General features: G+C 40.4%; 1 protein-coding gene across 7 annotated transcripts in view; it reads left to right on the plus strand.

The window, feature by feature from the left end:
* Positions 1-26132, plus strand: part of SRFBP1 (serum response factor binding protein 1) — a 131882-nt gene that overhangs the window by 37652 nt on the left and 68098 nt on the right. For 6 of the 7 annotated variants that reach the window (XM_073344802.2, XM_073344808.2, XM_073344805.2 and 3 more), the window contains 2 exons: positions 903-991; positions 3377-3449. In XM_073344802.2, the coding sequence (XP_073200903.2) occupies positions 903-991; positions 3377-3449 (162 nt within the window). The remainder of the gene's footprint in view (positions 1-902; positions 992-3376; positions 3450-26132) is intronic. The other variant, XM_073344806.2, reaches the window with a different exon arrangement.

A 26132-nucleotide genomic window follows, 5' to 3' on the forward strand; every position in this document is an offset into this window, starting at 1 on the left:
CAAATGGCCAGGTCATCAGTCATCAATGAGATGCTATTATCATCCTACATCTCAAAGTTCTTGTATCTTTATGAAAACACTAACTTGCAATAAGTTTGGCCCTGGAGAAATTTCATGGCAAAAGATCCTAGATAACTTGCTGGACTTACCATCTGTTTATCTATGCTACATTTTTCAAATGTGTTTTTTGTGAGGTGGGTTGGGGAGAAATAATACTAAAGTAGGATTAAATATATATTGATGTAAGTCTGTAAATTTACAACTTGCAAGTATAAATTCGTGGGGTGGAAATGAAACTAAATTTAATGACAGTCGGTATGTAACAATGTGGTTTCATTTGTTTGTCTATTTGTTTGTTCTTGTAGAATTTAGAATGGCCTTTGACAGAGAGTCTATTATTGAAGAATGAATAAATGTTAGTTTTAGGGGCTTTTTAAAGAACATTTAAATTGTCAGTTAAATGTAGTTTTGTTCCATATTGTACTTTAACAGAAAAGTACAGGTGCATTTTCAATGAAGGTGGGAATACAAAATGAATGAGCAAAAAATAAATGTAAGCTGTTCAAAACTCTAGGCCAGCCTGGTTCTAAGAATATTATTAAAATATGCTGGTTAAGAATGCCTTGGCTTTTTCATGTCTTCTTCCTGTTCAGACCTCAGACACATTTTTAGACTGTTGGTTTGTTTTCCTCCTCTGATGTTTATGGAAGCAGTTTGAGTTTAACAGGAATCTGAATTCATTTGAACTACGATTTTTTGTTAAGCAGAGGCATGAACTGTGTTCAGATATTTTTCTGTTTGTTGAATCAGTTTAAAAAAAACAAAGGCATAATAGATACATTGATTAGTTTCTGTACACGAGGATAAATAGCTATCTAACATATTGTCCTCCTTTCAAATAGGTTGTGAAGATGAGAAAAGAGGTGAAGAAGGCCAGAGTTCTTACCATTCGCAGACTCACCAGACACATTGCAAAACTTAGGTTAAAAAAGTTAGTTTTAATATTTAATCCTTTTTTTAAAAAAATTTTAATGCTGCATTTATTTTAAATGACATGTAAATATTGACTAGACTGTGGGGGAAATGAGTATCTACAAAACATTATTTAACACTACACATTTGAGGTGGATAGTAGGGCAGTATATTAATTGAATAGTTAATACTTTTAAAGAACACGATATATTTTTAGAACAGGATTGGTCTTGCACTGTACTTCTATGAATGTGCATTATTAAGTGTCTAAGATGTAGTAAATCTTATTTATAGATTTGTGTCAACATTTAACTTACCTTAATATAGTCTAAGGCAGTGGTTCCCAAACTTTAACAACCCATGAACCCCTTTCACTAAACTGTCAAGTCTCATGAACCCCCTTCCTAAAAATGAATATTTCCAGGGATTTTCTCCCTTTCTTCGACATAAATTATAAAAGCAGTGTTCTTGGGAATATAACATTTGTTTTTATGACATGCTTATTACACACTATTATTTATCATTACAGTATTTTTATTACATTATGAAAATGGCAACACTCTTCCAAGATCTCACTTTTGTAGCTTGTATCACTTTTGATTAAGCCTATTATAAGACAAGGCTCCTATCAGAGGTGCAAGTAGAAAAAAGGAGTGTGGGGGCGAAGGCCCTGTGCACCCTGGGGCCTGGCGGGACACCACCGGAAAAGTGGGGGGGTCTGGGGGGGGCTGCCGGGGGGAAAAAAAGGGGAGGGACCTATGGGGGGGTGCACCACGGTGGGGGCGGCACATGACCCTCGTCGCCCTCATGTACTATGTTTCATCAAGGAGTATCAGATGTGAAACAGGATGAAGGTATTTAAGAAGCCAACTAGGAGTTCCTCCTACACAAGCATTCAGATCTTGAGCAGTCCGGGCAAATAATGCACATCACAACAAAGCTTAAACTTATTCTTCATACGAATTTAAAAACAACACGAGCAGCCTATTTTAAAAACCACAAAAAAATCCACCTCCCTTTCTATTTCGTATAAGGAGTCTTGAAGTTTAAATATCCTCAGTGTGATAGATATGCTTGCTTTGATCTGCTTAGCTCTTGGAAGTCCCCAAGGCTCTGGGCTGCTGGCCCCGTTCTGCCTGGGGTCCCTATGGACAGCTCTGTCCGCCATTAGGGAATTTTTTTCCGAGAGCCCCCTGTAACATTTGGTGAACCCCCCAGGGTTTCATGAATTCCAGTTTGGGAACCACTGGTCTTAAGTAATATGAACCTAAAGACAATTTCCCAAAGCAGACTTGAAGTAAAATTTTCAGAAGTGCTTAAGTGACTTTGGACCTTCGGTCCCATTTTCAAAACTGGTTTAAACACTTGACCGTAGTAATTTTGAAAATGGGATTTAGACTAAATCACTTAAGCATTTTGGAAAAGTTTACCCTTGATGTGTTAGAACATCACTGTATTACAGAAAGCTTCAGTAGCTTCCTTAGTGCAAAGTTCTGCAAGTTTCAGTGCAAGGAGCTCTCTTCAATATGCTTTGAACAAATAAACACTGTTTTTGGAATTTTTAATTGTGTTTCTAATCCGTGTTAATGTAATTAATCTTTCACATGGGGCAAAGTGATTTGTGACACTGTTAGTACTGAGACCAATGGAAGAAGACAAATCTACTGTTGTTGTGTTTAAAATGTGAAGAATACAGTTGTTTAGACATTTCACCCACTGCAGCAAATTTTGTAAGATTTTGGCAGTATTGTGGCCTCCATTACGTATTTAAATTTAGTAATTAACATTTTATTGTAAATTTTACTCAGAAAAGTATCTCTTGTCATCTAAATTTTCAGGATTCTATCTTCAGCTAACTCACTTTTTTTTTTTGGTAGATATTCTTTAATCCCGATCTCTTAAGGTTTAATTATTATATCCTACCTAGGGTCATTCAAAATTTAATCATAATGTACTTATACAAATTTTACAAGTAAACTTTCTCAGGCTTGATTCATCTCGTATCTAGTTTGAGCAACCTTGGCTTAGACTGGCGCTAAACGATTTACAGCATTCTCTAGACACTACGTTTAGTTCAACAGCTCCCAGAGAAGATGCAGCAGATTCTTCTGATTTCAGAAAAGTCCTTGCCAAAATGTTGCTATCAAATATATTACTACTTGCCCTCACGTTTTTAGAATTACCATTATATCTCTTCTGCATGCTAATTTCATTTGTAAAAGCTGGGGACGCATTGATGTTTCTATGTGTCTACTTCGCTGTTCTGATAATTTACATTTAACATAAAATAGATGTGAACAGTAAAATTGTTTATATTGACTTTTGTGATTTATTTTGCTGCAAATAGTAATTTCCGTGTTGCCAATCAGTGTGTTACCCAGTTAAACAGAGTCTTTATCAACAGGGGTTCGGAAGATGTGGTACTAAAGAACCAAAGGCGAGCAGAGAGATTACTAAAAGAAATTCATGCCATGAAGGTAATGTCTTCATATTCATATATACACACATATATTTAATATTTAGTGTCACTTATTTTAGTAACAAAACCCTGGGCCTGTTTTCTTGCAATGTGGTATGAAGAGACTTACCTGAAATCATGCATAGGTCTGTTTTGACTGTAAATGTAATAAGGTGGAACACTAAGGATATTTGCATATTCCATGTTTGTTGCTATATCTGTCAAGGTGTGAAACTAATTTTGACTGAGACTTGCCAAACTAAACTTGGATCTGTTCAGAAATGCTCTGTGCCTGAAGCTTTCACTGTAACAGTTACAAATATAGGAATTTAAATATTTGTGCTGTTCAGGGGATGTAGATCGGTTGAAATTGAAGTTGCAGTGGACTGACGAGACATTGAATCAGATACATTTTTCCCTGTTTAGACAGGGTGTTTGTTAGAGAAATGAATGACTCGAAAGTTATGCTAACACTGTGACATGTAATTAAATGTCTGATTGTCTATTTTTTATAACAGAACTTTAAAATCACATTTGACTAATAATTATCCTAATGACAGGTTCAATTTTCATGGAGGTTTTTTAAATTCTGAATATTGAATTTGAGTAAAATTCCAGCGTTCAAGTTTGAGTTTAAGGATACAATATGTTCCGAGAGCTGTTTTCTCAGTTAGATTGGTGAATTCCCATCACTTTACCTGTTGTTTTTCCTTCTGATGTCTCTGGAGACTCTAGGTTTGAGTCATATACAAAGGCATGCAAATTGGAAAGTCTTTATTGATGATGTAACAGTAAGTAAGATGTTCTTGGGCAGATCTGTAAACTAGCTGGGTATGTTCTCTCCTCCAGCGCGTTTCTCTTACAACTGATTCAAAACCAGATAGTCTCAACAGATGAACAAGAAATAGACAGAAAAGCCTCTCCCATGTGGGTAACGATAAAACATACAGTACTGCATTTAAACATGGAAAGCAATTAAAGAATGTCAGATAATTGATTCAGAGACATTCCATGTGTAACCTTTCTGCTAGTTGGGTTGGCAGCAACAAGGGCCGGGCCCTTATGTTAGGGGATTCTCTCTAGTGTCTGTCTTTTTGGCTCAAGCCCCCACTCAGTAATCTGGGAACCTATAACCACTCTGGTAGCCTTTGCCAAGCTAATCTGTACCCAGTCACAAGCACAGAAGTTTAGACAAATTAACTTTATTGCCGGGAGGGGAGAAAAAGGAAAGAGCAGGTTGAATCGAGACAAGTATTTACAGTTTAACTCCCACCACCATTTACCTCAGAGTACATAAGTCACAGTCCCAAACAATTGGACCTTGAATGGCTGATGCTCTCCCTCTGCTGTTCAGTGTGCTGCTCTCCTGCTGGAAGCTGTGGCCTGTGGGTGAATCCAACTGTCACTTTGCTCTGCCTGCTTGGTGCTATGGCTGGGCCCAGTTGTTGCTGCTCAGCCTAGAACTGTTGCTGACTTCTCCTTGCCACTGGCTAGATAATGAGTTTCTGGTGAGCAATTACAGCTCTTAGTTCAGCTCTTTCAAATACAACAGGATCAGTGCCCTCAAGAACCCATCAGAGTTCTTGCCACCCTAAGAGATATTCCCAGCAGCTATCTAGGAATGTGTAGTCTCTCTCCCCCTTGCGCTCTAGCTCTGTCCAGGGCTTCTTACTCCACCTTGGCAAACATCGGTTTTCATCAGGTTGACACCATATCCAGTTATTGTTCAGGCTTTGTCCAGGTGGGTTCCTAACAGGGAAGTCTCAAAAATATGGGCCCCAAGTCAAAACTTAGTCAAATTGTACCCCAATGTCCCCAAACTACCGGCCGTTAGTATGCCTCTCTGTCGACTCCCCTTGCTCTTCAACAGATGACTGAAGAAGAGGTTAATGTAAGCTCAGAAGCTTGTCTCTCACCAACAGAAGTTGGCCCAATAAAAGATATTTCACCCATCTTATGTCTCTAATATCCTGGAACCGACCTGGCTACAACCACACTACATCAGAAAGCTCCCTTCTCTCATAGGCATCAAGCCACAGGGCTTGCACATGCTTGTGACTTCCCCCTACTTCACATTCTTTACCTGTTGGCTTATTCATTGATTTTTTTTTTCTTTCTTGTCCAACAACCATAGCATGAGACATAAATACAGCAGAAAAATTCTTATTGTAGGCCGTATGATAGCTCTACTCTTTGGAACTCTAGCATTTCAGTGACTCTATAACAAAAAGAGCGGAAAGCAAACTGGATATTTTCTCTTGATCCAGGCTTTCAGTTAACCGTAGGGGAAAAGTAGGTTAGCAGCAACAGTTAGTGTTCTGGAAAAAAATGTTAGCTCTTCCAAAGCAACATCCTATGAGATTGGATTAATTTATCAAGGGTGGATAACATTTCTATAAACATATGGAATTAAAGGAGGTTTTTAGTGATTCAGTAGCTGGAGGATTGATACAAATTTAACTTCATATGTTCAGCAATTCTAAATGCTAGTTGACTGGGCCATTTGTGAAGGATAGAATCTGAAGTTGGAAACCTGGAATTTAACGTAAGACCAAGGAGTCTGAACATTGTTTTGGAGCACAGGCACCAGAATATACAAAACTTTCCAGGAGACTGCCCGCTTGATGGGGCAGAAGTGACCCAGGATGTTACACTTACAGAAGGAAAACAAAAGGACAGTTGAGTGGTTCACCAGGACTGAATGGTAGAAATCATGCATATCCCTAATGATTTGTTACACAAATTAAAAATCTAATATAGTGTATAAGCCTGTACCCAGTTTTTCCTGAAGTAGGTTTATTAAATTCCCATCAGTTGGTTCCGCAATACCACCTGCCACTTCTGAAATAATAAACATAGGAGAGCAATAACTGTAGCTAGTTTTGTAGTTATGCCATGTGATCATTACTGGTTATCTTATTATAGACACTTTGTACCCTAATTATAAGAGATTTGAAGTTTGGCATTTCAATATAAGAACAAGCAATATTTGTGAAAAGTTTAGGTTTAGGATCTGGTTTGATCAAGTAATTAATAATAGCTGATGCTTTTTAGATAAGCACAAATACCAAGTCATAGACTATGCAGTTTAATATTTGTACAACGTGTCATTTTAAAAGATTGTATTGTATTAAAAAAGTGTAAAGCAACCGTATGTAACTCTCAGCTTGGAAGGATTAGATTTTTATCAGTAAATGTCAGTTAAGTCACTTTCGGAGTGCACAAGTGAAATTAACTAAAAAAAAATATTTCTATTGATAAAAGAAATTTACAGATAAGCAACGTAAGAAAAACGTTGCGTGAGAACTTAATGGTTTGCTGTAAGACTATTTATTATGTATATTTTGATGTGATGACAATTTGTTTTAATGGTTAAAAAGCTAAAGCTTCATGAATCAGTGTCTGCTATCATTAAATAATTGTCTCTGCTTCCCCCTTCCTCCTCCTCCGCCTAATTTCCCACAACTATGAAGATTTAAGTGGATGAAAATAGAAAAAAATACTTAAGAATAAACATTTATATGAATTCTGATAAGTCTACATGTGATGCCTAGGCTATTTAGTGGCAAATGATCTATCTAGATAGTAGTATAGGTATGTATATTAGTAAAGATTGCAATGTTACCATACTGAACCACTTCTGAGAGTTTTAGACTCAAGTAAATTTATGTACCATAACAAATATGGTACTTTATCAAAAATATTCCCTTCATACATATAATGCCAGTATGGCAAAAAAAGCAACTTATTGTCAAATTCTACTCACCGTTTGTGTTAAAATAGACTATGAAAGCAAAGCACTTTTCTCAAACGAGATGGGAAACTTGCCCATCCTCACTCACTGCACATCCGTTTCTCAGATGCTCTTTCACTCTGTCCAGTACTCCATGTTTTAGCAGATGTTACAAGAATCTTAGTGTCCCAGTGCATTCCTTTTCATAGTAAAAAATATCTTTCTTTGTAGCACCAGTTCACAGAGCAATTTCAAAGTTGGGTTTTCCTTTCATTCAGTCCTAAGACCAAGCAGCTTTGACAAGACAAGCCTATTCAGCTGGACTTGTTCTTCTACAACTGGGAATCTTTATTTTACTTTTGGATTTGGAGTCTTGGTAGAACATGTCAGAGTTGGAATGGAGAAGTATGGCAGTCACAGTGCAAGTGCTTCATTAGTGACTATATAAAATTTGTGTCCAGTTTCCAAATCCAAAAATCATGTAGGAAGCTTCATTTTAGTTTTTATTTGATTGGGTTATTTTTTGGGGGGTGGGGAGTTAGGTTGTTCTCTAAAGATTGGAACTTTTTGACCCAATTTTAGATGTCTATACTTGGGAAAAGTCTCAAACCACAGCTTTAGTCTCTGAAGTTCTCTTAGCATCAATAATTCAAAAAGAGCCTACGGAGAAATGTGTGCTTTCAGAACTTGTAGAAAGGAGTTGACGTATCGGCTTTCTATCCCAAGGGAGACACTCTGATACGTGGTTTCAGTTGTAACTCTTAATTAGTGCTTTCTTAGATCTGCCATTTTGGACTGATGTTTCCTACCTATATGCTGTCTGTTAGGGCTCTTTTTTTGCTGTCCCTGAATCTTGTGGTGGTTCAACATTAATTTCTAAAAATTATGTAATCATTTACACAACACTTTAGAAATCTAAACAATCAATACAAATAAGATAAGATACAGGACATTAGTTTAGGAAAGTGGATGTGACTATTACTGAATTATTAACTGTATTTTATTTTTGCTCGGCTTAGTGGGAGATCCCGTGCCTACCTGCTGTACAGCCCAAGTATGTTTCTGTTGTTGCCCTGAAACATGTGACCTGTAGCACACTGTTGCCTTTTGTTCTCTGAGTAGGATTAGAGCTTTTTTTTTTTGTTTTTTTGTGTCCTTCTCTCTCCCCCCCTCCCCCCCCCCAAAAAAAGTATAGTTTAGTAGGTAGGAGCAATTAGGGTTTGTGCTATGTGGAAAATTTCTGTGCAAGCAGACCTCTTCCTACTCTTACACGCCCACAATGGGTTGTGCGTTTTTGACAGTTTAATATGGAGTGGGAACAGCTAAAAGAAAGGAAGAGTGGAGAGATTATTTAAGATGGAATCCCTTTGGAAATTGAGGAACTAATTCCCCTTCACCCTAATGATGTCTTTTAAAGATCAAGAGTGGTAAATGGGTCAACAGGCCTTCTGTGTTAATAGTTTTTGGGAAAGGTGGTGTTTGTGAGGGGATACACCAAATCACTCTTGCTCCACTAACGTCATCCAAAAAAGTGGGAAAAGAGGAAAGGGGAGGCATTCATGTAATATGAATAGTTATTAACAGTAATATTCAAGGACAGTGGTAGTGGTTTTAGGCTTATTTACTTACACAATCGTGCTCCACCTTAGTCTCTCTTACTACATCAGCTTTTATCCGGCTTTTTTCCCCAGCTGACGTTAATTGAACAGACTCAAGAAGTTGCCCTATGAATTTGCTATGGCATCTGTCTTGTTTTAGGCCAAAATAATACTGCATATTAGCTGCTCTTGGCATTGGATTTTGAGTTGGAAAAAGTTCAATTGTTCCACGTTCATCTCCCTTCCATGTTTTGGGGAAGGAAATGTAAAATAAAAATTGTACTTCTCACTGGAGAAGTGGAGAGTAGAAAAACAGGTCTGCTTTTCTTGAACATGCTTCTTAACGGACTGGGTGTTTTCCATAAATCAAAGAAGCACAGATAATCAGATTGGCTTTCAAAATTACAAATATATTTGACTGTTTCAGGCATAACTTTTATCTGCTAAAAACAAATGGGAATATCAAAGAGAAAAGTAAGAGGAAAAAAGTTGGTTTTAAACACAAACACCTCTACATATCCTTTCCATCCAAGAAGAATCTTTAGCATATTGCAAAGAAACACCACAAATTATTGTGTTCTTGCTTCCACTTTTAATATGGTACTGTTTTTTAGTAGGACTCAGATATGCAAGACAGACTGGATATGTTTTGCTCTCCCTTAACATCACCCTCAAATGGTGGAGTGGAAAGAGAACCCAACTTATTAAAATCTCAGGAAGATCCTGGCTATGTATACTGTAAAATCATATCTTGAAAATTCATATTTTGTTAACTTTCAAGCCAAAAACAACCCCAGTTTGGAGGCCTGATTTGACTTTTCACTGAAATCATATATTTATTGTGGGCATTCTGAATGAACAAGTAGTACATAAACTCTTCCAGATTCCTGGGAGCTTACGTTCTGGCCATATGTCATTCTCAAGAAAACTACCCAGATTTTGAATAAAATCTTCCTGAGCTTTGACCTCTGACGTTGATAGAGCATTTTTAATATTAAATGCAAAAGTATGGATTGATATAATATGAATATTGGTCCCTAAAGATAAGTCTTAAAAATGTAATGTTCTACAACAAAGTAAACTCAGTCATTTTTCACTTATTTTCTGTTATCTCTGTAATAAATTGAGACAGAGAGCATCCACCAATTCAGAGACCAGGCCTCTTGGTTGGTTTGCCCACAATCAGCAACAAAGACAGCACAAATGAATGCTTCAAGTAGGTGTGCTCAGCCTTCCCTCTGAGCACTGTTTTTTCTTTGCTTTTTTGTTTTTTCACAAAAAACTTCAGTTTTTTTCACACTTTTTTTGTTTCTCTCTCATTTGCTTTGTCTTCAAAAACCATCTTCACAGCCTTCTCCACTTGGCCTGTTCAGATATACAGCTGCAGGACTCAGGCTAGGGTGACCAGACAGCAAATGTGAAAAATTGGGACATGGGTGGGGGGTAATAGGAACCTATATAAGAAAAAGACCCAAAATCAGGACTGTCCCTATAAAATCAGGTCATTTGGTCACCTTAACTCGGGCTGTCAGTCCCTGTCAGTGTGCCTTCACAGCTGAAGAGTCAGAATGTTTAACTCTGTATGACTGCTGCTCTCACTTTGTCATCAGGCCTGGGGAATACAGCAAGGCTAAGGATGAGCAACTTAAAGAAGATAAAGACAAGGAAGGCAAATTTAGAGGGGAAAAACACAATAGTGGGCAGATGAATTAGCTGGGTTAGAGCCTAGGAAAGAAAATGTTATCTCTAGAACCTATTTAATCCATACACTTTTTTTCTTCTGTACCTTTTTCAGTAGATGGCTACTATAACAATACTTAGCACGTACAGTGTAGATGTGGCTAGACAAAGTTATTAAGGTTCCTACAGATTTAAAGAAAATGCAGCTTTCTCAGGAATCTCAAGAAAGGAAACATCAGTAAAAGTTAAAGTCCTTTTAGGTTTCTGTTTAAAATTAGCAGAGGCAGCCTTTTTGTTCTTTCAGAACTAATAGGTGATTTTTTTTCTGTTACAACAAGCGGAGGACCAGAGCCAGACCACCTTTCTCCATCAACAAGGCTAACATTTAAAAAAAATCAAACCTGGGCAAACTCTCACTGGATTGGTGGGCTTCAGAAGGGATCAAAGGTGATAGTCTACCACGTTAGTCCATTTCATAAGGTCATCATTTCAAGTACACTGTGTGAAGAAAAGAACTCAAGAGTCTTGGAGCAATTGCATTGTTGTTGCTCCTGCTCAGCATTTCCAGAGCAACACTCAAGCATCATCTTTACATAGGAAAAAGTCAAGGGGATTTGAGCCCCAGTCTGAGGGACTTCTCTCCTCAGCCAGTGTAATGAGTTTTGATTTTCTGCATGGAGACCCTCTATCTATTCATCTCTCTGGAAATTATCAACATTCAATTGGTTTAAAAAAATAGTAGGCCTTTTTGTACATTTCTGGGATATGCATCTCATTATTGACTAACATTTAAATAATTTCAGTCTAGCCACTGTTACATCCTGAATTTTTTTTCTCTTCCCTTTCTGCACAGCTACAGACTAGGGACCGAATGGCTAGGCAGCAGTTCTGCGGAAAAGGACCTAGGGGTGACAGTGGACGAGAAGCTGGATAGGAGTCAGCAGTGTGCCCTTGTTGCCAAGAAGGCCAATGGCATTTTGGGATGTATAAGTAGGGGCATAGCGAGCAGATCGAGGGACGTGATCGTTCCCCTCTATTCGACATTGGTGAGGCCTCATCTGGAGTACTGTGTCCAGTTTTGGGCCCCACACTTCAAGAAGGATGTGGATAAATTGGAGAGAGTCCAGCGAAGGGCAACAAAAATGATTAGGGGACTGGAACACATGAGTTATGAGGAGAGGCTGAGGGAGCTGGGATTGTTTAGCCTGCAGAAGAGAAGAATGAGGGGGGATTTGATAGCTGCTTTCAACTACCTGAAAGGGGGTTCCAAAGAGGATGGCTCTAGACTGTTCTCAATGGTAGCAGATGACAGAACGAGGAGTAATGGTCTCAAGTTGCAGTGGGGAAGGTTTAGATTGAATATTAGGAAAAACTTTTTCACTAAGAGGGTGGTGAAACACTGGAATGCGTTACCTAGGGAGGTGGTAGAATCTCCTTCCTTAGAGGTTTTTAAGGTCAGGCTTGACAAAGCCCTGGCTGGGATGATTTAACTGGGAATTGGTCCTGCTTTGAGCAGGGGGTTGGACTAGATGACCTTCTGGGGTCCCTTCCAACCCTGATATTCTATGATTCTATTCTATGGTGGCATGTGTGTGACTGGAAGACATCTTAGTGCTTAATTACCTGATGGGAGATCTGCTCATCAGCGCTGTCTCTATTCAACACAATAAGAGTTGTAAATGCTCAGCCCTCTTCAGGATCAGACCTTTTAACATAAAGAAAGCGTAAGTAACTAGGCCTGGAAAGTGAATTTTCCCAAATGTGTTTTCATGGTTTCTGTATGTGTATTATACATGTGTGTTAAAAATTTCCCTCCAGATGTACATTGTGTGCTCCATTTCTCTGCTTTGTATAACCAAACTAGTTTGGTGGAGGGATATTTTTGATTTTCATTTAATTTTAAGAAAGAGAATTAAGGTTGCATGCCAGCATGCAAAAGTCCTAATATGGCCATATTAGGCCTGAACTTTGCCCCTGTATGTGTTAGACAGCAGTTCTTCTTGAACCTTTTCTGTACCAGGACCTCTTCCCCTTCCCTTGCATCCACTCTTCTATCTAGCCAGGACCACCCAACCCCTCTCTCCTCCAATTGAACAACATGGGAATTGCGACATCTTGACACCAGATTTAGTGCTAATTTTATTTCTCAGTTAATACAATAGCCGACAATGAACTAATTTTACAGCCAGTATACTATGTTGAAGGATAATGTTATCCCATACCTGAAGAACAACAAATATTGTGCCATGTTACAGAGACTTAACTTTTTTTTAAAAAAAGTCATATATAAATAGTCATAGAGGCAAATAATGGTGAATATGTTGAAACCCAAGGATATTTTGCCACTTGTAGACAGAACTTTTTTATTTACAGCAAATTTGTTCGTAGGATCAGTTATATGACTGTGGTTTGGAATCGCATTTGTCATTGATGCTTATGTATCGTGGGTTTTTTGGGTAATGCAGGAGAATTAAAGGACAATTAATTGCATTCAATAACAGTGAAATGTGTTTAGAGTTGTTGCATTTCTGAAGCACAGGAATTAGGAATGTGTTTTATGTGGAAGATGACAGTGGTTAAAAATTCCAGCTACGTGGATACAAGAACTGGGTTAATTGTTTGCAGGAGTTTTCGGAGCTATTGGAATAGAACAGTGTTTTTGGACTCTTCTGACTTCATTTTGCCAGAACTGAATAAAACATTTATTTTAACATTTCTCAAAAGAAGAAAAGAAAAAGGCTACCAAGGAGCATACTGTTCTTTTCTTTCTTAGAAGCTATTTACTTTATAGAAATAAAAAAAATTGACAAACTGGAAAGATAGGGATATTTTTAAAATAGTCCTTGCCTTGTTTGAAGGTATTTTCCAAATGTATTATGGTTTGACTTTGCAGTTTTTTATCCTATTTTTTAAAAAGTGTAATATTTAATCTAGCTTTCTTTACACAATATACTGTTGAAATGTCAAACTAATCAGAAAATAGCATCTTAATTTTTAAAAGTTTTTAACAGAAATTAGTATTTAGTGTCCAAGATTTAACATACCTACTAAAAAGTAAAAAATCACATTTACACATTGTGTGATTTGCGTTGTTAGATATTTGCTATCATTGAGTGACTCTGTCCCTTTTAAAAAAGGCACTCTTTTAAGCCTGATTTTGTTTTCTTATCCCAAATTTATCTAATCGAGAATCTCTGCAGTGGAATTATAGAAGAAGGGTAAAGCCCTCCCCTTGATCAATAAAGGGAAACGTGTGGGTTCCACTTGCTGGTATTGAGCAGCAAATTGGCCAGCTCTATTAGCAGAGCAAGAAGATGGCACACAATAGACATTTAGCACTTTCAGTTTTTTCAAAATATTGTTGGAAACCAATGAAGCAATATAATATCTTTATCTAGTATCCTTCATACACAGTGTAAGAATGCTTTAGGGACTCAATTTTAGGCTAAAAGGGAAGGTTTTAAGATGAGATTTAAAGAAAGGAAAAAACTTAGGGCATGTGTGCTCAGCAGACAAATTAAAGAATGCGTATATGAACAAAAGCAAAGTCAAGAGAGGTATGAGCTCTAATAATGCTCTGAAGGTTGTGAATGCCAGATTTGTCGGTAAAGTTGTTTTGAGGGGATAACATGAGGCTCCAGGATGATTTTAAGAGTATGGGCTTTGAGAAGAAAATTGAGATCTAAATTCTTGAAAGCCATAGTGCAGTCAATGACATGACGAAGGAATGGCCAGGAGGAAAGCTGCAGTCTTTGGAAATGTTTCATTATAGGAAGATACTATTTATGTAGAGGGTTATTCAAGGTAGGTAGGCAGAGAGAAAATTATGGGAATTAAAGATGGAGTTAGTGGTTTTCCACACAGAAGTGATGTCTAAGGCTGACGCTAACTGTGAGCTAGAGGTTCCAAGGGAAAGGGGGACAAAAATAAATAATATGAGGGAATATGGGAGATTTGTAGAATTTAAATCTCTTAAATTTGTAGAATTTAAGCACATTCTCTTCTTGCAATAGAGAGAATGATCAATACCAAAAATCACATAGATTCAGTGAAGTAAGAAGTGATCAGAAGCAAGGTTTAGGTCATTAACTCATCTAATAAAGGGAAATCTCAGAAGCATTACAAGTCTTGCTCATTGCATTGTTTTCTTGGATTTGTTTGGTGTTTTTGTTTTTCTTTATTGATTTTTCAAAAGATAGATTTCTTTTCTAAAAGACTAATAATATGAATTCTTGTAATAGTAGCTACTTTTTTGTTTGATCCGTTCAGTTTCTGTAGCCTAGGTTTCAGTCAACATCCCCTTGTAAATAATTGTATTATGCAAGAGCAGTGACTAATATTCCTTGTTGCTGTTTTGCTATAGTTTTCTTTTGTCTCACAGCATATGTTTCCAACAAAAATGTGCTATATATTTTGCTTCATATTAGGCATTGCAACATTCCATAAAGTTAGTATGAAAGAATATTTTCAAGGCTTTTGGAAAGAATGGTGTGAAGATTTAGAGGCAAAGCAGCATCCCCTCAGTCAGCAGAGGTTGGGCCTTGCCTCTATCTGGAACCATAAACACCAGAGAAGCAGGCAGCCAGTGTAAGTTCCCCACCTTCCTGGGGGCAGTGGGGATTGGACTTCTGGTTTTAGCCCTGGGGTGAGGGGTTTTGGGCTCTGTCCCTCGACTGCAGGGTTTCAGGCTCCAGTTGCAGGGCCATGGGCTCCAGCCCCAGTCCCCAGCCATCCAGCATTGGGTGCTGGGCCCGCACTCACCCGCACGTCCTCCCCCCCCCCCCCCCGATCCCCCTGCGTCCTCTTGCCCTAAGCTTCAGTCATGTGGCTGCAGGGCTCTGGTCCCCAGGCTCCGGCTTCAGGTCACCACCACCCCATCTCTGCTGCCTTGCTCAGCCCCCCCAATACATCCCACCATCGTCCCTGATCCCTGCTGCCCCCCTACCCACCTCCCCATCCAGGGCTTAATTTGTGTCCTAGCTTACCAGGGCTGAGAGAGTCTGTTGTGAAAAGTGATATTTGTTAATATCACTTTTTGCTGCCTCACAGCTAGCTAGCTAGCAAGTCTGCTGCTATGAAAACTGATATTAACAAATATCACTTTTCACAGAAGCAGACTTACTAACTAACAAGTCTTGAAAGCAACCAAAAAAGCAAAAGAAACAATAACAAAAAAGACAAGAACATGCAAAGCACATTATTTGTTTCTGTTCTCTTTGGGTCCAGTAAAGAATAGAGACAACTGTATGTTGTTTTTATTTTTGAGTCTGCAAAAAACCCTACATAGATAAATTACTATGATTTGGACATGTATATGTGCATATTTATTTGTTTTTCCGAAAGTTAAGTATTTTAGGAAAAATTGTCACACTGTGGCCGCCAAAAAATTTTTTGTGAGAACCCTGCATGTAGACAAGCCCTTAGGTACTCAAGGGCTGATACATAGGAGTAAGTGTACAAGGCAGTAGATTTATCTCCCAAAGAGCTGGTGGAAGAGCCCCCATTACCAGTATTCCGTAAAAGTAGGCTGGATGAAGCAATTGAGATGTTGAAGGGAACAGTCCTATATTTGCAGTTTCACAGACGAGATAGCTTAATACATCTTTTCAGTATCAAATTTATAGGATTGTTTCTTTTTTTCCCCAGTTTAACCTATCTTCCCCTGAAACCATTTCTCTCTTCCCTCTCATGTAGAATTCTCCATTTATACACTTGCTATAAATACCCATAGACCCTCAGTTATGCAGTGTAACATCCTCCAAATGTCTAGGCAGTATAAGAAGAAAAGCTTGGTGTAAGTGCAAAAGTTCGTCTCTCTCGCCAACAGAAGTTGGTCCAATAAGATATTACCTCACCCACCTTGTCTCTCTAATATCCTGGGACCAGTGTGCCTACAACAACATTGCATACACATTTCGTGAGGTCTGATAGCCTCTTGTTAGCTGCCTAAAGTAATTATTAGAGCAGCCTGGACAACCTAGTTTCAAAGATAAAAATTTGGTTGCTGTTAGGGTGACCAGACAGCAAATGTGAAAAATTGGGACAGGGGGTGCGGGGGGGAGGTTATAAGAGCCTATATAAGAAAAAGACCCCAAAATCGGGACTGTTCCTATAAAATCGGGCAAACTTTTTGACCTGAGGGTCACATCGGGTTTCCGAAATTGTATGGAGGGCCGGTTAGGGGAGGCTGTGCCTCCCCAAATGGCCAGGTCTGGCCCGGCTTCCACCCCCTATCTGATTCCCCCTGCTTCTTGCCCCCTGACACTCCCCTGTTCCCTGGGACTCCTGCGCCATCCAACCACCCCTTCTCCCTGACTGGCCCCGGGACCCTGCCCCCATTCAATGCCCCTGTTCCCTGCCCTCTAACCAACCTGACCCCTATCCATTCCTTGACCACCACCCCGATCTCCCCTGCCCTCTATCCAACCCTCCTCCCCCCGCTCCCTGCCCTCTTTACCACACTGCCTGGAGCACCTGTGCCTGGAGGCACTACAGCTGCGCTGCCCAGAGCACCAGGACAGGCAGACATGCCACCCGGCTGGAGCCAGCCACGCCACCGCACAGAACAGAGCACCATGTCAGGCTGCAGCTCTGCAGCTGCACTGCCTGGCAAGAGCTCACAGCCCCGCCGCCCAGAGCATTGCGCTGGCAGCATGGTGAGCTGAGGCTGCCGGGGAGGGAGGACAGTGGGGGAGGGGCCAGGGGCTAGCCTCCTGGACCAGGAGCTCAGGGGCCAGGCAGGAGGTTCCCCACCTCTGTGCTAAAGAGAGAGCAAGTGTCCCTGTTCTCCTATCAAATCCATTTGTCTACCCTTTCCAGGAAGTTACTGTTGTAAAGAATGAAGGTCTGATCTTTGTTCCACTCCTCTCTACTCTCCCAACTGCCCAGTTAGTGTTCTAAAGACATTACTACAGTCCACACATGACTGGGCATGTCCAGGGATCTCAGTTTATTCTCTTTTCCCCCCGTCAAGGTCTTTCAACAGAAAAAATCTGCAACCTTTTGTTGAAGTGATACAGCAGGATGCAGCAAGGAGACATATTCTTAGTCATGATTTTTTCAAGGTCCAGTCAATGTCAATAGCTTTAATTACTTTGAAGGGTGTTCTGTCATTTGGGTATTTTCCATAGAATTCAATAGTTGCTGAAGAATTCAGTTTCATATTTTCTTTTAATTTTGTGATTGTGTAGCTGAGTCTAGATCTTTCATGTGGAGTTGTTCAACCCCTATTCCAGGATACAAGGAGTTGCACTGGCAGAAGTATTTTGTTGCGTCGGGAAATGAGTTATTTGTACCACCTGAATATTTTTGTCATTTGTTACAGTGTGTTTATTTTTGTGTTGTTGGTAAATTTCTGTTTTAGTTCTTTCCTTTGTTTTTGTAATATTGAAAGCCAGAACATAATAGTGAAAATTGTTTTTAAACATAACAAAAGCAAGAAAGAAAACTGAACCTTACCAATAAATAGTAACAACTTAAGTGTTTTTTAAAGCTTCCAGACTTGACTTTACTACTCATCTCTGTAACTAGATAACTGGTACTCCTACCCCCTCCACTGTTCATGCTTCTATGTCACTTTTCTACATATCTGAAACTAACTGCTACTATGTGATCCTAACTGTATTACATTAGTACATAAGAATTTCTGAGCTATTGGGCACATGGGCCAAAGCTAACATTGCCATGATTGTAGAACTTGCAGTTAAAGAACTCTGTTTTCATATCATAGAATCATAGAATATCAGGGTTGGAAGGGACCCCAGAAGGTCATCTAGTCCAACCCCCTGCTCAAAGCAGGACCAATTCCCAGTTAAATCATCCCAGCCAGGGCTTTGTCAAGCCTGACCTTAAAAACCTCTAAGGAAGGAGATTCTACCACCTCCCTAGGTAACGCATTCCAGTGTTTCACCACCCTCTTAGTGAAAAAGTTTTTCCTAATATCCAATCTAAACCTCCCCCACTGCAACTTGAGACCATTACTCCTTGTTCTGTCATCTGCTACCATTGAGAACAGTCTAGAGCCATCCTCTTTGGAACCCCCTTTCAGATAGTTGAAAGCAGCTATCAAATCCCCCCTCATTCTTCTCTTCTGCAGGCTAAACAATCCCAGCTCCCTCAGCCTCTCCTCATAACTCATGTGTTCCAGTCCCCTAATCATTTTTGTTGCCCTTCGCTGGACTCTCTCCAATTTATCCACATCCTTCTTGAAGTGTGGGGCCCAAAACTGGACACAGTACTCCAGATGAGGCCTCACCAATGTCGAATAGAGGGGAACGATCACGTCCCTCGATCTGCTCGCTATGCCCCTACTTATACATCCCAAAATGCCATTGGCCTTCTTGGCAACAAGGGCACACTGCTGACTCCTATCCAGCTTCTCGTCCACTGTCACCCCTAGGTCCTTTTCCGCAGAACTGCTGCCTAGCCATTCGGTCCCTAGTCTGTAGCTGTGCATTCGGTTCTTCCGTCCTAAGTGCAGGACCCTGCACTTATCCTTATTGAACCTCATCAGATTCCCTTTGGCCCAATCTTCCAATTGGTCTAGGTCCTTTTGTATCCTATCCCTCCCCTCCAGCGTATCTACCACTCCTCCCAGTTTAGTATCATCCGCAAATTTGCTGAGAGTGCAATCCACACCATCCTCCAGATCATTTATGAAGATATTGAATAAAACCGGCCCCAGGACCGACCCTTGGGGCACTCCACTTGATACCGGCTGCCAACATATACCTCCCCATGTGCCCCCATTAAGAAGTCCTTCAGATTTCTTGGCTGATCAATGTGTGTGTAATTTTCCTTTAAGGCTAAAATGTCATATTTGAAAAACCATGAGTATGGTTGACCAAAGGTGGGAATGCTAATAAAACATGAAGCATAATCAGAGGAGGAGAAATACCCAATGTCTGCACCGATTTCCGTTTAAATAAAATATTATTGGAACCAGTTATTCAATTTACTCAATATTGGTTAAAGTTTTCTTGGAATGGGATCTGCATACCCTTTGGGTTGTCTAATTTTACTGCAGCTAGTGAAAGTACCTCTTTAACTTCCTGATTCTAATGTGCTAACCTAAAACAGGTTCTCCCCAACCCCCAGCTCCAGTGTCCAGAAATGACCAAAGAAATATTTAACTTCAGTCTTTCTTTTTATAAACATTGATGTCAGGGAGCCTTGATTACCACTTTGCCTGTGTAGTGTAATGGGTTGCATTACAGCTGCTCCTTTTGGGTTGGAAAAAAAAAAAAGTTCAAAAATGAGCTACTGTGCAATACATGGGCAAACATAACAGCATAAATCTTTTGGTTTATTTTGCACCAGCTCTCTTTATACAAACAACATCTTAGAAATGTATGTCTTATTTTCTTGTTTGTTTTTCAGTAATTGAGCTGGCTGTCATCACTATTGCAATGTAATATTTTTGCTGACTTTTTTTTGTAAGGATTCTCCCTGCCTTTCTCTTTCTGGAGTTATTCAGTTATATCAACTGTGCAAACAAAAAGTGTAGAGACTGTTAAATTTCCTAAAACAAAAAAAAAAAACATTGGCACTTATAAAACTATGATCTACGAGGGGAGGAGTTCATGGCCTGGAGTGAACAATAGTGCATTTTCATTGTTGTTTTTCAGTTGTGAAGATGGGGATAGGATTTTGACAACCACATACTTCACAATTCCATTTGCTTTAGGGGCATTTGTCATCTTACTCACACAACGATGTGGCTGCAAGTGCAAATTTCATTCCTTCACGTCTTCACCAGTTCTTATGTGAATGGCAATAAAGGTATCAAGGATCTGATTCTGCACACCAGAAGTCTGCAGTAAAAGGAGATGAGTGAGATGAGGGAGGCTGGGGTGCCTCATTCTGTACAATGAGCATGACGGCACAGCTGCATAATTACTGCTGGTTGGACTCAGGAATATGGTCCAAGAAAGGAGCATGCAGCAGGCTGAAGACTGCACTTAAACCTATCTCTTCTGCAGAACCCATTTTCCGCCACCCCTCTCTTTGCACTTGTGAGATTCAAGGAGCTGGCACACAGAGGTCTGGAGATTTACTTCCACTTTGAATAACTGCCTAGTATTGAACATGATTTTCACCCATGCACAGTTTCCCTTCATGTGTGTGTTTCCTGCAGGCCACCTACTTCCCGGAGGTATAGATTTCATTTGTCCTCCTTTTCTCTTTCATGGAGTCAGGGGAATATCTGATTTGCCCAAGCTTAGGGAAGGTACCAATGAGGAATGATATACACACAAGTATTTTTGTCTGTGGTGTCCAGGTTGCAGATACCAGTGATAAAATGCTTAAAATAAAAACAAAACCTTATTGCAGGGGTAGTCATTTTTTTGTCAAGGTCCAAATTTCTTGATTAAGGTATAGTCAATGCCCGCTCAGCTCCCCTAACCCCTTGATTGCCCGCCCCCCCTCCCCCCCCACGTGCCTGCCAGCTCCCCGTCCACCCTGCCCAGACAGTACCATGACTTTATTTCCCTAAACTGAAAATGGGGCCCATGGGGCTGGTGTTGCCGCTTGCTCCTACCCCCAAAAAAACATTCCTCTGTGTCCCCAATTGCACCGAGTGACAGAGAGACGGGAGAAGAATGGGTATGGGCTGGGATCTGGACAGCAAAGCAGGGCATGAATGTGAGTACTTTTGAGCTTGGAGCCAGGAGGTAAAGCTATTGGACTATGATCCAACTAGTGGCATGATGCCCCTTTGGGAGCTGGGATAGCAGAGGGGCAGGAAGGGATGCTCTGGGTAGTGGGAGAGACCAAGGAGACTCCAGGTAGCAGCTCTGTGGGCATCAGGCTGGATGTGGCAGAAGTGGGTGACTGGAGGTGGACTGGGTAGGGGAAAAGGCTGGTTGGGCAGGAGGGAGAGCTGGAGAGGACTCCGGGCACTGTCCCCAAAGAGCAAGGGGTGAGTGGGACATGAGGCCAGGGTGGGGCTCCTGGGATCACTTGGGGGTAGGGGGCACGAGGCTGGCGGGTTACTCTGGGGACTGCTCATGGGTGATGGGCACAAGGCCAGAATTTGAGGGGTGCTCTGGGGACCCCTCAAGGGCGAGGGGCATGAGGCTGAGGTTGGTACACTCCAGGGACTGCTCAGGATATAAACACTGCTCTTCATGGCTCCAGCCTGAGCTCAGCTTAGCTTCAGCCTGTGCACAGAAGCAACACGTAGTGTGTGGGAGGGCACAAATGAAGGTTCTGGGGGTCATGTGCCCCCCAGTTTCTCAGGACGCCCAGAATTGAGGAGGCAGCACTCCCCCTGGCAGCGGCATTCTCCATGTGTCTGTGCAGTGCAGGAAGGGAGGAAGTAGTAGGGCGGCTGACTAAGCTTCTCTTCCCCGCTGCCTGCCACCACGTGGGGCTGCTTTGCCTTCCCTGCTGCAGGAGTCCCCCGCATTGCCTCTCACCTGCAGATGGTCTGCAAAGCCGGGAGCAGGTCTGGGTCTCCAGCAGCAGGGAAGGTGAAGCAACCCAGTGGGGGTGGGGAGGAAGAAGCTCAACCAGCTGCCCTGGTCCCATCCCACACTGCATGGACACACAGAGTGCGGCTGCCAGGGGGAGTGCTGCCGAGACATCTGGAGCAACTGGGGGGTTGGGGGAGCATGTGACCCCAGCTGCCCCACCCATGTGTTGCCTCTGCCCCGTGATCCACTGGGCTGGCGGTCCAGATTCGGATTGAGGTCTGCCTATTGACTACCCCTGCCTTATTGTTAGCCAAATTTAAGAAGGGGATTGAAAACCTTTCTTTAAGACACTGTGTTGTGGGGCCTAAAATAGCTGTCCGTGTCTGTATCATTTTCATGGAGAACATCAGTTATGATTTTGCACCCAAATATGTTGAATGGTTAATAATATGCACACAATGTTGTTTTAGGTTGCATCAAAGCCTATCACCCATATTTCTTAAATGTGACCGTTAATACCACCACCTTCATTTTGTAGCCTTCCCTGTTGACAAGAAAGTTGAATGGAAAAAAAGTTGTCTTTTACTTATGCCTACTAGACTGTTAAAGTGATAAAGTGAAACAGATCAGAGGCAGCTTTTTGTTGAATTTATGGTAATGTAAGAAAAGTAGGCTATATAACAGATTGTTGACAATCTTCATTTTAAAAAAAGTTTTGCAGATAAAATTACTCCTTCCAGAGTCTTGCATAAGTATTTTTCTTACTATTCTATTTTTCATAAGGATGTAAAAGAGGTTTTCACTTATTTTTTAAAAAATATGGCTTACAGATGAAACTCCAGTTCCCTTCTGAGTCTTGCATAAGTGAATGTATTACTACTCCTGGTTTCATAAGGATGCAGTCTGTCTGATAGTACAAAAAAATTGATATCCATCTTATGCCTAATTTATTCTAAAATTCGGCAAGGGCAGTTAACAAAACACAAGACTTTTTAATGACTTGGCATAGACTTCTTTGAGTGTTCTTTTTCCTCAAAATGGACATTTAATCAGTGTATTTTCTACATTCTAGTTTGTTTCCTCCTTCTGACATCTATTTTTTTTTAATACTATTGGAATTTAGTAATGATCTGAGGATATCACACTTACTCAGGCCTTTGAAAAGTTTGTGCTAGATTTTATGATGAGCCCTGGCGAAAAATCTGAATGTAATGAGAATTTTTATCACTGGCAGTGAGTTTCATACAGGACTTCTTTGCACTGCAGAGTTAACTCAGGTTGAAACTTGAGTGTTGCCCTTAACTCAAATCCTTCCACACAGTCAAACCCTTAACAAGTGTGGGGTGTTCTTAACTCAAGTTGGCTGACCTATCAGAGGGCATAGGCTAAAGCTTGAGTTAGCACAGCTTGTCAACTGCTATCACAACCACTCTGCAGTATGGATTCAAGCTAGCTGTGCTCAAGTTCCACTAGTTCCCACAATTCTCCCCCATTTGCCCAGAAAACAGAAGTTTTCCCACATTTCACTGGGAAAGAACTTGGAGCAACTCAGCTCACTGCAGTGCAAAGAACCCTGGGATATGCCCCCAGAAGTCTTTGTGCTTTTGTAGATTGAGTTAGTGCATGGCGAGCTGGTATGTAAATCCGTAGCACGCTAGCCTGCAACAGATTATGTGGACCTGGCTGCCATGCACTAAAAGTTCCATAGTGCGCTTTCACCTGCTTGTGTTTTTAAACAGCAGTTGGTCAAAGCGCACTAGGGAACTTTTAGTGCTTAGTAGTAGGGTCTGCTCTAAACTCTTGTATTATCTGCTTTAGATTGGTGGTGATATAATGTGGGCATCTGTTGTTCAGAGACCTTCTTGGGTCCTATTTTTATTTTCATTTTCAATTTAGCTGGTGCTGATGCCTGGTCCATTCCCACATCTGCCCTGTTTTTGCTCCATACATTTTCTATAGTTATTTTCCATTTGTACTGAATTGTAATGTGGTCAGTTTGGTAAACAAAAGTTTAGAATTGCACAAGCAAATAGATACCAGGTGCTTGAAGATGAAACAGTAATGGGCAAATGAAAACAGGTAAAGGAAACTCAGTAAAACTGAATTAAGTGTTCAGATTCAGCAAGAAACATCACAATGAATGATTATTGAGAATATGTGCCAGAAAATAGAAGAGAAATGCAAAATTGAACTGAAAATAAATGAACCAAGAAAAAACACACACAGCAGCTCCAGGAGGAATGTGTCATTAAGAACAGAGGCCAAAAAGAGTGCTCGGAAAGACAAATGAGACTTTGTAGACAAAATAGAAACAGATGCACAGACTACTGAAGCATGAAATGACGTGAAGACACTGAACAAAATCATTAGATTTTGTTTTTCTTTCTGACAATGAATACTGACTGACCAGTTTAAGACAAGAAGAACAAATTAAAAATGAAGACCTCAGAACAATTAAATAGATGGAGGCAGTACTTTACTCAACTACTGAATGGCAAGCCACTGGCCAATGTCCCAGATATGGAGGAAGATCTGGACACTGAACTAGAAGACCAGTCACCAAAGTAGAAGTAGAGAGGGCAGCCGGTTAAAAATGAAAAGGCACTAGATCCAGATAACATTCCAATGGAGATTCTTAAGGCAGACTTGAAGAACACAGTAGACATTTTAATAGGCCTTTTACAAAAGGTGTGAGAAGAAGAAAAAGTACAAGTGAGTGGGGGAAATAGTAATATAGCAAAGCTGCCAATGGAAGGAGACCTCAGTGTAAAAACTGGAGAGGCATTCAATTGCTGTCTGTCCTAAATAAAATACTTATGCATATTATTCCAAACAGAATAAAGAATGGCAAAAACAGGCAGGGTTCAGACAGGAGAAATCATGTGTAAATCAAATAGTAACCCTATGTATCCTCATAGAACTGTTGATCGAATGGCAGTCACCATTGAATTTGAGATTTCCAAAAAGCCTGTGGTACAGTGGATAGAACAGTTTATGGACATTGTTACTATGGAATTCCTCAGAAATCTGTGTACCTCATTCAGTGCTTCTATTAAAATGTGACATACCAAGTAATACATAACAGTAAACTGACTAAGCTATTCAGGGTTACTGAAGGTGCCAGACAAGGGTGTCTTTGCAGTGTTGGTGTACCTGTGTTGGTCCCAGGATATAAGAGACACAAGGTGGGTGAAGTAGTATTTTTTTTTTTTATTGGGCCAACTTCTGTTTGGTGAAAAAGACAAGCTTTTGAGCTCCACAGAGCCCTTCTCTAAGCCAGACCTGAAGAAGAGCTCTGTGAAACTCAAAATCTTGTCTGATTCACCAACAGAAGTTGGTCCAATAAAAAAATATTGCCTCACCCACCTCGTGTCTCAGGGATGTCTTATGTCATCCATGATCTTTTTACAGGTAGTGGATTGGGTGATGAAGAGACCAAAGAACAACCAATGGATATACAAAAGGCTTTCACACAGAAGTTAGAGGACCTTGAGTTTGCAGGTAACATCAACTTGCTATCCCATTCCCATGGAGATGTGGAGATCATTTGTTTTGGTTTGCATATCTATGCACAGTTAGTATGGCTGAAAATCAACATCTAGAAAACAAAAAGCATGAGAATCAAAACAAGAAACAAAACACATTTTTGGACTGACCTATAGAAGCAGGTCAATATTTTAAATATGTTGGAAGCATTGTAAGTACAACAGGAGGAACAGGTGAAGACATCAAAGCCAGAATACTAAAAGCCAGGCATGCCTTTTTAACGCTAAAGCTGATCTTGAGAAACCAAAACCTTTTACTCTAAACTTAACTTTGAATATTTAACACCATTGTAAAATCAGTCTCACTATATAGTGCTGAAACTTGGAGACTTAAGATCTTGTTGTGTATACTTCTAGTTTTCACAAATTGTCTTGGATAAATCCTCAGTGTCAGATGGCCAGAAAAAAATCTCTCAGAACTCTGGAGGAGGACAGCACAGATGTCAGTAGGACAGAAAATTACAGAACGAAAATGGAGATGGCTAGGACGTACATGGAGAAAAACCCCGAACAACAATCAGACAGGCATTGGACAGGAACTCGCAGGGCAAAAGTCGATGAGGTAGACCAAAGATAATATGGAAATGCTCAATAGAAGCATAACTGAATTATCACAATGACTTGGGAGGAAGCTAAGACTGAAGCAGGAGAGCGGCAAAGATGGAAGGCAGTTGTTGTTAAGGCACTATGTTCCTTATGGAATAGAGAACTATGAGGGAGAGAAGAGAG

This window comes from Lepidochelys kempii, chromosome 5, assembly GCF_965140285.1.
Source record: "Lepidochelys kempii isolate rLepKem1 chromosome 5, rLepKem1.hap1, whole genome shotgun sequence".
NCBI classification, from domain to species: domain Eukaryota; kingdom Metazoa; phylum Chordata; order Testudines; family Cheloniidae; genus Lepidochelys; species Lepidochelys kempii.